The sequence below is a fragment of the Hermetia illucens genome, chromosome 4, assembly GCF_905115235.1.
Source record: "Hermetia illucens chromosome 4, iHerIll2.2.curated.20191125, whole genome shotgun sequence".
Taxonomy (NCBI): Eukaryota; Metazoa; Arthropoda; class Insecta; order Diptera; family Stratiomyidae; genus Hermetia; species Hermetia illucens.
In genome coordinates, this window is record NC_051852.1 from 28,930,119 (window position 1) to 28,943,690 (window position 13,572).

At 42.2% G+C, this 13,572-nt stretch overlaps 1 protein-coding gene across 2 annotated transcripts in view; it reads right to left on the reverse strand.

The window, feature by feature from the left end:
* LOC119653564 overlaps nucleotides 1-13,572 on the reverse strand; it is a 277,399-nt gene that overhangs the window by 13,765 nt on the left and 250,062 nt on the right. For both annotated transcript variants that reach the window (XM_038058277.1, XM_038058278.1), the window contains one exon: nucleotides 4,216-4,417. In XM_038058277.1, coding sequence (XP_037914205.1) covers nucleotides 4,216-4,417 — 202 coding nt within the window. The remainder of the gene's footprint in view (nucleotides 1-4,215; nucleotides 4,418-13,572) is intronic.

Sequence of the window (13,572 nt, forward strand, 5' to 3'; positions counted from 1 at the left end):
CTATCTTGCCGCGTCCGGAATTGCAGTGAATAAGGCGTAAATGAATATAGACATCGCCTCTTCGATTTTTGCCGTGAGCTCATGGAGTGCTGCCTCTGGAGATTTGCTTTTATGGTAATCATGCTGAATATGGTGAAGCGGCCACCTAGGAATGTATGAATCCTTTATGAACCCATCTACCAGTCTTCCCAGTCCTTTTAATATGCGCGGTATATATTCCTCTTAGAAAGTGTACTTCGAACACATGGTTTGCTGTTTGTTCATCATTTTTACGTAGTTCTCGCTCTGTAAGCGTAGTTTATATAGCCGCTAGCCGCTGATTACGATTCGCTTTACCTAGTCGCCCCAAGCGAGCTAAATTCTTCGCAAAAGCGTCTTCAAGATATTCATTCGGCGAATCTTATGCTCTTCTTTAGAACTTTCTGAGCCTCTTTTTAATAATTCCACCCAGCAGATGAATCAGACTTCATAACTCTCGTGACGAGTACCCTTGTCGTTCTTCTCTGTTTTACAAATCATAGTGCCACCATCGTGCTTTATCCTTCTTTGGCATATTAAGTGGACAACCACCAACAACCCAGGGTTCTGGTATGAAGTATATAAATGTTTTCCCTTCTACTCTCCTGCTAGGCAGGTGGAGGTGTGGAGGTTATTCTAAACACCAAACAACCATCAGCGCCTTCGCAAAAAGCAAATAGGGAAGAGCAGTAAGGCAATCGTTATAGTTTCGTCAGCCGGTTCAGAACAAAGTTTGATGCCCTGCGAAGATGCAGTGGTACCGCTCACTACCGTAACAGGGAGGATTGGTGACGTCATATAAGACCCATCCGTCGGTGTCAATATCTTTAGCTACAAACAAAAATAAGTTGTTGCCGGCAGGACCCTCTTTACTGCACTTTGAGCTGAAGAGTGGGATCGCTACAAAACTGCTTCCGTTTTTGTTTGTGGTTAGCCGCAGATGCTGCGGAAGCTCCTTTCTTCTCAACTTTAGCACAACGCGGTGGGGTGCAACTCCGATTGACTGTTCATCAAAATGGTTTCCAGTAAGAAGAACACAGCTAAAGGTGAGCAGCTTACCGAAGTGACCAGACAGGGTTCAGCAGGTTAGCTACAGATTGGATTTTTTTCCTTTTTTAATAAAACCGAGATCAGGGAGCATGGGCTAAGTACCTACACCACATCGATGAAGAAGTAGTCGCCGAACAGCGGAACATTTGCTACACTTACCATGCGCTGGTATACCATACACCGAATCAACGGCACAGTTATAGGATATTGGCCTATAAGTCTCCAAAATTAATCTAACTTATAACAAACACTATTACAGTTGTAGAGGAGAGGAAGAAACCCTTGTATACTTCACCTGAAAATGTCCGCTTTTAGGAGAAGCTAGGCATCGAACTCTATAGAAGATATCCTTCGATGATCATAGGGATGCTTCCAACAAGAAGATCTCAGTTCTCTTAGCTCATGTGAATTCTGCCAAATGGATCCGAACGTCAATATCTTGCAAGTATCACTTATAGACTTTAAGCCAATACGTTCAATTGCACACCGATATCTGCATAAGTTTTTGCATATTCACTACCTTAACCAAACAACAAACCGGCGTTTTTAGGCTGTCTACTTCACATAGGCTGCAAATAGACGAACCCCCCCAAGAGCAATCCATAGAAAAGAAAATTAAGGTGAAACCCGGTCCGGTCCGCCAGCAGAGGATGATGGCGGATTCATGACCCGCTCAATTCCAAAACACCACCTTATGTATCTTTACCTGGAATATCATCATCAGATGCCTGAAAGCCGGGAAAGTTTCATAATCACCCCTTAGCCCGATTGCCTGCCTGTAATCCCATATAGTTTAGGGCAATTTTTCTTTTGGTGAGTAAAACCTTCCGTGCAATTTATCGGCTTAAAAATCATAAGTCGCCAGGAGCCGATGGAACTACAGCCGAATTAGTTAAATATGGAGGCGACCAGTTACACCAAGTGGTTCATTAACTTGTGCTCAAAGTATGGGAAAGCGAATCAATGCCTGACGACTGGCAAAGAGGCATCATCTGTCTAATACATAAAAAGGGAAATATCCCACAGTGCAGTAATTATAGAGGTATCACGTTGCTGAGTACCATCTATAAGATATTCTCCGCTATCTTGCTAGGCCGGACAGCCACATGCGCCCAGAACATCATTGGTCCATACAGAAGATGCTTCACTCCAGGCAAATCAGCAACGGCAAGCAACGGAAAAACTGTTGGAATATGAACATCAGTTGCATCATCTTTTGATCGACTTTAAAGCCGCCTATGATAGCATAGCCAGGGTAAAACTGTACAGGGTTGTGAGAGAATTCGGTATCCCGACGAAATTGATAAGACTGACTAGGCTGACCCTGACCAATGTGCGAAGCCAGATAAAAACAGCAGGATCACTCTCAAGACCATTCGACATCAACAACGGTCTACGACAAGGGGATGTCCTATCATGCGTCCTCTTTAACCTGGCCCTGGAGAAAGTGATCCGTGATGCTGAGGTAAATGCAAGAGGTACGATCCTCTTTAAGTCTACCCAACTACTGGCCTATGCTGACGATATCGACATCATGGGAAGAACCATCCGAGACGTACACACTTCCTTCATCTTGGGCTGCACATCAATGAAGTCAAGACAAAATATATGGTGGCAACGTCGGCACCGAAAATAAACCAACCAACAACATCATGGTCAAACGGGAAGAATAAAGATAGGAGAATACAACTTTGGAACCGTTGATAATTTCCCCTATCTAGGGTCGAAAATTATAACCGATAATAGCTACGACGATGAAATCCGCGCACGGTTGTTGGCAGCCAACAGAGCTTATCTCAGCTTACAAAAACTGTTTCGCTCGAAACCTCTCACCATAGGGTCAAAGTACTAAGAGCTTACAAGACTATGATCTTGCCAGTCCTTATGTATTCCTCGGAGACTTGGGTGCGAACTCGGCCGCGTTCGAGAGAAGAATCCTCCGAAGAATTTTTGGCCCCCTACATGAGGATGGACGATTCCATAGCTTACATAACGACGAAATCTATGAGCGATATCATGATCATCACGTTGTGGATAAAATCCGGCTCAATAGGTTACGGCGGGCGGGTCACTTAATCCGTATGGATGAGTATGATCCAGCCCGAAAAGTCTATAAGGGCAATATCTATGGTAGAAAAAGAAGATGGCGTAGGTCAGAACGCCAGACAACTTTTAGGTATATCGAATTTTTTGATCTCGGCGCAAAGCCGGGATGTCTGGAGTTCCTTATTAAGGCAGGCCTAGACCGGATACCGGTTGTTATGCCGTTGATGATGATAAGTACAACAGAGTAGATCTTCTCAGATGCATATCTGGAAATCAAATGAACCGCAAACATCACGTTCCTCGATGCTTGTTCAGATATTTCGAAATCGATGCATGATCGTATGACTGGTTATCTTCCAGGGCTCCAAGGTGCCAAACCTGCATGCTTCGTAAACCATTTTCTGCTTCAACTCCAAGTGGATGTGTGGGCGATAGACTATTCACCGAATGGCGGATGGATTCGTTTTGGTGGCTCCGAGCCTCTAGATTTGGGTTTATCACTCTTCGTTTTTAGGAAAGTTTGGTCCCGGCCGTTAGACAATGGATGTTTATATGCAACGAACTCTGTAGGCTTTGGTTTTGTCAATGGTAACTTGAGGAGGAGCTTTCCTATTTGACATTTTATCCCAACCAAACGAGGACACTTTTAGAATCTTCCTTCTTAATGTGAATCTGTTTATTTCCTCTTTTTATCTAATTTTATCTAACGGATAAACATCACTAAATAATAGGTTTTACTTCCACGAGGACATCTAGTCCAAATACTAAGCCTTAAGGATGAACGGAGGATTATGCTCTCAATAATAGAGAAACAACTAACCAAAGAAAATGACGTCCTTAGTCCTTACAATAGGTGGATGACTATATGCTAACTTGCTACATATGCATATTTAGTTTCATCTAACCAAATAAGCTGCCAAGGGTTGGCTGACACCACGAGCTTTTTAATTGTAAATTAGGACGATTATCCTAAAGTTGATTAACATCAGCTCTGTATATAAATTATATTGTATGATTATATGGGAATTACCAAAATCTGAACTTAGGAAGAGAAAAGCCCACGGATCTAGATTCACCACGTCACATATCCAGTCAACTTACCAATAATCTTCTCTGCTTCCTCGTCATCAATATATGCATCATTATCAACTCCAGTTGACACACGTTCCAGAGCCTGTTGTGTCTGTGGAATTGGTCCATCCTGTAATGCCTGCAACTTTCGGGAACCGCGCAAGCTGGCACGTAGGAATTCATTTTGCTGTGCTATTCGTTCCTCTTCTTCGCGACGGCGCCGTAATTGTTGCTGGAATAACAAAACACAAGAAAAATGTTAAATTCCATTATTGTCCAGGCGAATGATTAATCGGCTTAAAATGTTGTTTACAGAGCGGTAAACGACCATAAAGGTTTAAGGGTCAGAGTCCAAAGCTACGATGTTGAATGGCTTCCCCTATTTATGCATATTTACGTCACGCTCAAAGGGCACTAGTCTATATTGCCCTCGGTACGTGGTAAACATGATTGGATTTGATGGGAGTATGTCGAGTGTGCTGTTTATTAATAAAGTGCTGAGTGCAATAAACACCCTTCAAGGGGGTGTCTAATTGCATTTTTAAGTGTTCATTCAGAACTCACATGGATAGTAAATGTAGGCTTTGAATGACTGGCAAATTATGAGGGAGTTCATTAGTTAAAGGCATGACTCTATAGAAATATCTTATTTCAAGTGAGACTTTTGATCATGACGTGACGGGATGGGCAAATAAAGGAGTAATTTGTCTCTTACTTTGAAATTACTTTTTAATTACATCCAAACATAGTGCGTAGCTGCAATTCCTGTGTCTCCCGTACAATCTTTTACCATCAAGGTCAATAAGCCTCAATTTACAAGATGTTCTCCAAGATAAAAAAAATGCAGTCCTTGATCATCGTTGCCCGCACTGTAGAATTACGCGAGGACTACCTACAACCAGTGAGGAGAAAGTATCTCTTTTGCAATTTTGGACTTGTTTAGGAAATGAACAATATACGTTAGTATTTCGCAACTTTCCATTAGACTATTTGGTGATTTGTTTCCGTGTGGACGAATCATCCTTCAATCGATATGACTGGATGCTCCACTGAAAGGCCTGATAACCTACCAATTTTGAAATTCTATTGCTACCAAAACGTCAATAACGCCTTGGATAGGGACTGACCTCACGCCAAAGACCGTTGGCTGTCGGCTCAAAATGGTCGCTTTCTTCAACTTGATATGTAGCATACGTCCCAGATGGACACCACAAAATCTCTTAGATCGTTAGGGAAAAAACACTCCTTCTTTCATTTTTGAGGACGTTCCCAATTCACGTATTCGCGCTCTCCTCCAAAACTATTGCAACATTACTACCGAATGTATTATATGTTAGCCAGTTAAATGCTGAGCAGATCAACACTACTGGCTCCTGACTCTTCGGCACATCCTTTATCAGGACCGGAAGCCCAATACCTATTGGTCATCTTCTTCCATCTTATCCCCAAGGCCAACGACGAATGTTCACGCGATTTCGTACATTATTTAGTAGTTTCCTCCATCTTGGATCTCACCTAGGCTTACCACCGATTCCTGTACCTTCCGGAGATAATCCAAAGACAGCAATTTGCGAGTTAGCACAGATGACGTTTGGCCTGTGTAATGCAAACCTTCTAGAGGTTAATCCACTCTGTAGTACGAAACTTGCACTTCTGTGTTGCGTCTATTTGGATGTCATTCAAGTCACATCTTCCACCGCGTCCGAGCATTTGGCACAACTTAAATCCATTTTGCAAAGTCTCCTTGACAGTGGCCTAATTCTTAACGCTGAAAAGTTCAGATTTGTAAAGCAGCAGATCAAATTTCCAATCCAATTTATTATCCCTGACGGCATGCAATCCGGCCCTTGAAAGGTTCGTCAATTCCTGCCTAAAGCCTCCAACCATCAGGCTTTACTTAAAGTCTTCCTATTTGGTCTCCAGACCAAAGAATCGAGGGAGATTGTGTGTTCTTAAGAAGCCGTCCAAATGTTTAATACCATCAAGGAACAGCTGGTAGATGTTATACTTTTGACAACTAGATGTAACCCCAGCCGTGTTCATCCATGCAACAGCAGATGGTGAACCAAAGCTGACAGCGTTTGAATTTCTTCTCAAGGCAAACGGATTCTGATCAACGGAATTATAGTGCCTATGATTATGAATTACTAGCCGCATATCTAAGCATCAAGTACTTCTGCTTTTCTCTTGACATTGGCAGGCACAGACAATGGTCTCGAGCGAGATCATCACTTCGTGGTCACTTACTTTCGCTTTCGTATTGCGCCCGCTGGTTCTTGCAGAGTTAGGTAGGTTCATTTCTTACTACTTACGACGGCTAATATCTCGAACAACTTGCTGGAAAATATTGATGTGCTCTGTTGTCTGGTACAATTTAAATTGAATTATCCCGCGTGCCTAAAGGTAGGTTTCCATTGCCGCTACAAGTAGAAGTGAACGTGATGCACGATGTACGATACTCCGTGAAAAAATGGAATTTGTTGTTATACTGACCAGGAAGGCAACAACTACAGTGTACAGTGTACTTCCTGTCCCCCACTATGGTCCTGAATGTTGGTCGGCTATATGGGATAATGAACGGCGCCTCGCGGTAATGGAGACGAAAATGTTGCGTTGGGCTATTGACGTAACACGCTATCTTGATATACGAAATGAGGAGATGCGGTTGTGCCGATCGTGGAAAAATTGCCATATAGGCACCTTCGATGTGTTCACGCAATCCGCGTCATTTACCAAGATTGATTTGAGCATCTCTTCTGAACAGGAGAAAGGCTAAAGAAGAAGGAGAAAACAAACCAGGAAGGCAAAAGCTGCCGTAATACCATAACAATTAATTTGATGTCGTATTCCGAATCAGGAAAATACTGGCAGATGTTAGCAAGTGTTTTCAGGGTCCCATGGAGGACGTCAACGGTAGGGTTCTCGCCTATAATAATGAGCAGTTAAAGAGGTTAAACTGTATAATACCAGGTAACGTTGCACCTCGAGTGCATAAAGCGTCCTGCCGCTAAAGTCAGGGAATGTAAAAGCTTATTGGCCATCAATGTATTTTGTCTAGGCAATGCCGCTGGGCTTAGCGGTCCCCCCACTGAGCTGCTCTTGTTCCGCACAAACTAGTGTATATAGCTTCTTCCAAAGCTGTAGATGACAGCCTAAGGTAAATTTACAGCGGATTCGAAATCCGAAAGCGAAGTTCGTCAGGGTTGCATTCTATCAGTCTTTACTATTTCTTATCATATTCGATGACGTTCTCCATACTGAGAGCATAGAACAGTGCAATGGACCATGGCATTCTTTCAAAAATATATCTGTTTACTCTCTTATCGGGTCATGGACCTCGGGCCAATGGCCCTGCATTGTGAGAATGAGCAGGTCGATTCGGCTCGAAGATAAGCAATAACAAAACCACTGGCGCAGTGGTTGGGTTAGTTGAGCGTTTACCTTTTGATTTCGTTGCCCGATTTGGAATATTCGAATTCTGTTCACCATGGACATTTGTGTTTATCTTATGCGGTGCTCTGAGGAAAACGGAGCAGCAAGGAGAACCTCCATGACAGCGCCGGGATGCACTATGCTCACTATGGTTTGCTGGCTGTGTTGCGGTAGGCGAATGTTCCAAAGGCCTAATTAGGGCGATCAGACCCGAGTCTGCACGGGGACTCATATGAAGTAGCACTAGATCATGAAACCTTACCAGTGATATACTGGTATCATGGGAACTAGGATAGTCCCTGAATTCACATGTCTTAGGACAATTTCTGACTCATGTGCGTTTAGCTCGGTTATAGCGGTTGGTCCACTAGTGGGAGTTGGAGTTTTGGTTACGTTCAAGCGAACAGAGACCTTCGGACCTTGAGGTGGCGTTTCGTTTCAACACGGGCGCGGTACTCCTTAGTTCGGTAGAGATTTAGGTAGGCCTTGCATCCACCAGTATGAATGAACTGAACCACGCACTCAGTATAGGCTGCTACCATTGTGCTTGTCTCAGCGGAGCTCTGATTGTGTATTAAAAAGACCGTGGGGTTAAGTCAACTTGACATGTACTCACGTAAAACCATAGAGACGTAATTGTTCATCTCGTGTTTGTCCCGCTGCTGCAAGCTAATCACTTCCACAGCCTTCAATATAATGACAACGAAACTGAAGCACAGTCTTATTGGAAAGTAAATGTTGGGAGAAAATAGCAATAATATCGAAGCGACTGTGTGAATGCGCAAAGAAGTCAACAGAAGAATATTCAACGCATTGATTTGTATACCAAGGAAGCATTGTTTCTGCCGAGGCGACACGGAACTTGATGAATTATCTCATCATCAACTTGAGATTGTTCCTACTAATGTTCTTTGTGTGCTGCTATATGGGAATAGCACATGGAAAGTAACCGCCACTGACACTTGAAATTACCTAGCTTTTGTCAAAATTTGTCTGCGTCCTATCATGTACCCGTGAACGTTTTGGTGGGAAGGCAAAAGTGGCAGTGGTTAGATTATACATTAAGAAAGGGCAACAACTCCTGCAACGGATCAGATTTTGTCTCTGAGACAAGCGATGGAACAACTAATGGAATATGGCCATCAGTGGCATCATCTTTTCATCGACTTGAAGACTGCCTTCGATATCTCAGCTAAATTGATAAGACTGACTAAGATGACCCCGAACCCGAACCAGATCAAGACAGGATCACTTTCGAGACCATACAGCATCAACAACGGTCGAAGACAAAGAGATGCAATATCATTCATCCTATTTCGCCTGGCCCTAGAAGTCCACCTAACACTGACGATATTGACATTATAGGAAGACCAAACCGTGATCTACAATCTACATCCATTCAAATCGAGGAGGCTGCGCAAGATCGTTGCTGCCCATTAATGAAGGCAAGATGAAAGCATGGTCACACCGTGGCAGCAAAAACCAAAGAACGAACAATGTCGAATCGACGACGATTTTGAGACCGTTCTCTTATTTATATCTAGGGTCGACAATCACAACCGATAACAGCTATGATAATGAAATTCGCGCACAGTTGTTGACAACCAACCGAGCCTATTTCAGCTTACAAAAACTGTTTCGCTCGAAACGTCTTAGCATATGGTCAAAGCTCTTCTTGTACAAAACAGTGATGTTGATAGTCGTCCTCAAAGATCTGGGTTCTTAGCAAGAAAAATTGCGAACTATTGGCCGCGAGAAGAATCCTTGGAAAAATGTTTGACCGCCTACATAAGGATGGACGATTCCGTACTCTTTACAATGATGAATTTTATGAGCAATACTATTGTCGTTTGGTTATGGATAAAAATCCGGCTCGATAGGTTTCGGTGGGCGAATCACTTAATCCGTATGAATCAGGATGATCCAGCCCGGAAAGTCTATAAGCGCTATGGCGGATCTATGGTAGAAAAAGAAGACGAGGTAGCCCCTAACTCAGATGGAGCGATGGCGTAGACCAGGACGCCAGACAGCGTTTTGGGACATCGAATTGGTGAACCTCGACGCAAAACCGGGATATCTGAAGTTCCTTACTAAGGCAGGCCTTAGACGAATACCGATTACTGCGCCGTTGTTGATGACAAACAACTTCATTGCTGACTATGTCATGCAATGGACTCCACTGTCGCAGGATGGCTGGCAAATTTGTCACCCTAGAAACACATATACGTAGAACAGTGGAGGATAAGTGCATGCTTCTCGGAAAGTCCGGGGGGAGCTGTTAATGATGTCGAGTAGGTGTAGTTCGTGCACTGCACTCAATTTACGAGCAAATAGCGACCATATATTTAGATATGTTCAAATAACCTACTCACCCTTCAAATTGAAACTTCTAAAAAGGATCCTCTAAAGGCCGAGATCATAATTAACTTATTCTTAATTAGAATGGCTGTTCCCAATTACTGGTGGTCCCTGTTACGTTTTTGTTCAATCTCCTGACCTAGTTGAAAGTCTGCAAAATACCTGAAATAACTTAAGGTAGACGAAAATACTCGTATTTTCAAAAGTATGAGAAAAACAGACTTTCTAGTCAGGGAAAATTCAAACTCCCACCACGAATTCTAATGAAAATAGTTAAAAATTGGAAGCTGAACTATATCTAAGATTTTATGGGTTTCATATGTACGAAATCTTAAATGCGTTTTTTGACATACACAGTGAAAAATCCAATCGCGTATTATCAGCCCTATTCATTTTAAATGATACTGTCAATTTATGATGCATCAAATTCATCGGGAATACCAAGTATTGACCCACTATGAGTTTAGTGATATCATAATGATTTGCAAGAGTTCTATTTGTGGTCGTTTTTTTCCCTAAGCGAATTAAATTCCAAAAATCATACACTGGATGACGTGATAACTCAGTCATTTACGAGAGCATTGCATGTGCTAGACGGTTTGACGATAAGCTTTCGTTTTCCACGAGGTCTAAGAACTGAAGATTGGTAAAAAGTAACATTACTGACCATTCATATCAAATTTATAAGCACCCACTGTTCCAGAACATAATCAAATGAAATATCCTCACATTGCTCTATGAAAGCTTCAATTTATTTTTAATTTCAAACCAAGTTAGCTCCAAGTTAATACCAAGTTACCCCCTAATTTGGAAATTTCATTTCAATTTCTGATGAGATAAACTAGTTTATAGCTTGGTCAAGGTTAGATTGATGATTTATGATTCTTGCGCCTTACCATCGTAACTATTCATCACCAGTCGGGTTTCTCCACTAATAAATAAACCACCACAGGAGCGGAAAAACAAAACCACGAAACCACTTGAAAAGAGAAATTAAATGAAACTTGCCTGATGGTATTCAATTCGATTACGTGTATCATCACATATCGGAGCTGATTCTGTTTTATCTTTATAACTTAGATTATCATTTTTATTATTATTCAACAGATTATTTCGCGTATCGCTGCCGTTCGTGGTAATTCGACTAATAACACCAATGTTTCCATCACTATTGCCATTCACCGAATTATTGTTGTAATTGCTATTGTTATTGTTACTATTGTTATTATTGTTAACTAAATTGACATTGAGTTTTGTAATAACCATGTTTACGATTTTTATTGCATTATTATGATTTATTCGTATTTAATTCAATTTAATTTGTTGATTTTGATAAACTGATCAGACGCAACTGTGAACAGGTGGAAATCGCGAATTGTTTCCATTGATTGTTATGATGACGACGAAAAAACGCCTTTGTGGGAAGTATTTTTCTTTTTTTTTAATTTTTTTTATTTTTGCTAAATGTAACTCGTTTGTGTGTGTACTTTCTCTCTCTTGGCACATTTATTAGCACTTTTATCAATTTTTGCACAGCACATGTTTTTTATTTCGATCACAGACTTGTTTATTTTGTTGTCGAGTTGATTGATGTTGATTTTTTTTTAAATTTGTTTGTAGCAATTATTGCAGCAATATTTACGTCGGCTTTATGGACAAATGTGCATTTCACAAAAATGTTCGTTCGTTTCGAAATAAATGGGCTAATTGAGAAAGTAAACAGTTGGTAAGGACTTATTTGCATTTTTATTTAGGAATCCTATTTGGTTTTGTGAGCAAACCATTTCTTGTTTGATGACTGAAAATAGTTGACTATTTCCAAAATGCTTTTGCATATTTTTCTCCCCGACTTTTCTCAATGCAATAATGTTTAGTTAATCAACCAACATAGATTGAGAAGGGGAATGGCCAACCCTACCATTCCATCAATGCATTCTCAGAGATGGGACACGAGTCCAGCATAAATTGCAAACAGGATTACCCTCTCAGTTGCCAACTCGAACACACCAACAAAGTGACGGACTTTGAACACGAAGAGGGAAACATCACAGGAGCCACACACTAAATATTGCTTCCTGAGCTACCAAATTATGATATGAAGGCAAGTACTAATTAGGTCCACCAAGGTCTTCAAAGCAGGGAGATTTTCAGCAACCGAAAACAACCTATGGATGCAATCCAGGTCATCATCAACGGCGCACCAACCCGTACTTGGTTTAGGCGCTGAGGTCCACCCGTTCGATGTCCCTAAAAAGTTAATTGTTTCTATGACTCCATTTCCAAATTAACCTCAGCACTAATAGCTGCGAGCCTACTAAGCTGATATAAAAAAAAACCTCTTGGATCAAACCATATCATACCATACGCCCTGTGATTTGGGGTTTAAGAATATACCCAAAGTATTCCCGGCTTCCAACCTGAGCAGGATGGAAGACCGGCCACGTGCTGACAGACTATGACCAACAGATCAGAGATCTTCCAGGATTCGTCAGTGTATTCCGACCGGAAGTACCGGCGACACTAGAAGCGAAAGATAGCAACTCTGACCGACAGTCAAGCGACGATTAAGGTCTTGTACTCAATGGCGACATCCTGCAGGCTAGTGGGGCAGTACAGAAAATGCGTTTTGGCGAAGAGACATGCTCAAGGTCATCCTCTTCTAGGCCCCAATCATAAATAAATAAAAGGAAATAAGCGGGCTTACAAACTGGCCAGGCAGGGCTCTGCTCTTGGCAGTCCTTCGGTGGGAACAGTGTGTTTCCATTGGCGACTGTTAAGGGTGGAATCTACTCACAGTACTGGGAAGCCGCATACCTCAGATGGCGAAGACGCACCACATGCGCCAAACGAAGGAGGATTTGACCCGCCTACAACAAAACTCGATGGCGAGACGCGTGTAAATGCACACAAGATTGGTCTATAGGCGACCTGCCGTCAGACTGAGAAACCTATTTTCCTTCGAGAATGCTACGGACTTAGGAGTCTGTCGCATTTAAATGGCGCATCACAAAGCTAATTGGGCTCCTCTGAGCAAATTTCGATTGCAAAATTCCGGTCCAGGTTAATGAGCACCACAATTGTTCGGTGCTTTGTATCAACAGAGACTTCCGACGTAGTGGAGAAAGATGCTTTTTATGAGCAATTGCACGGAGTTCAGGGGAGGCTTCCTAAAGGTGACATTGTCACTGTGATGGCTAATCTGAATCCGAAGGTAGAATCTGACAACATCTTACTCGGGAAAGTGATGAGGAAACATCGTCTTGACGACCGTACCAGTAATGTGGGAAACTTGTGGATTTCTGCAACTTTCACGCCTGATTACCCGTTGCAGATTGTTCGAGCACAAAGCTTGCCATAAAGTCAGTTGGGTGCGAACCGATCTAATACCATACGGGGAACTAGATTAATCACTTTGTGATCAGCAATAGATTTAGAAATTGTCTCATGAAGTGCGTAACAAGAAAGATGCTGACATCGCCCTCGATAGGGATCACCATCTGATGATCGCTTATGGTCGCTTCCGTGTTGCGTTCGCCACTTATCGCAGCGTTGAAGAACTGCGATTGTCTCGGTTCAATCTCAAATAACTCTCCCACT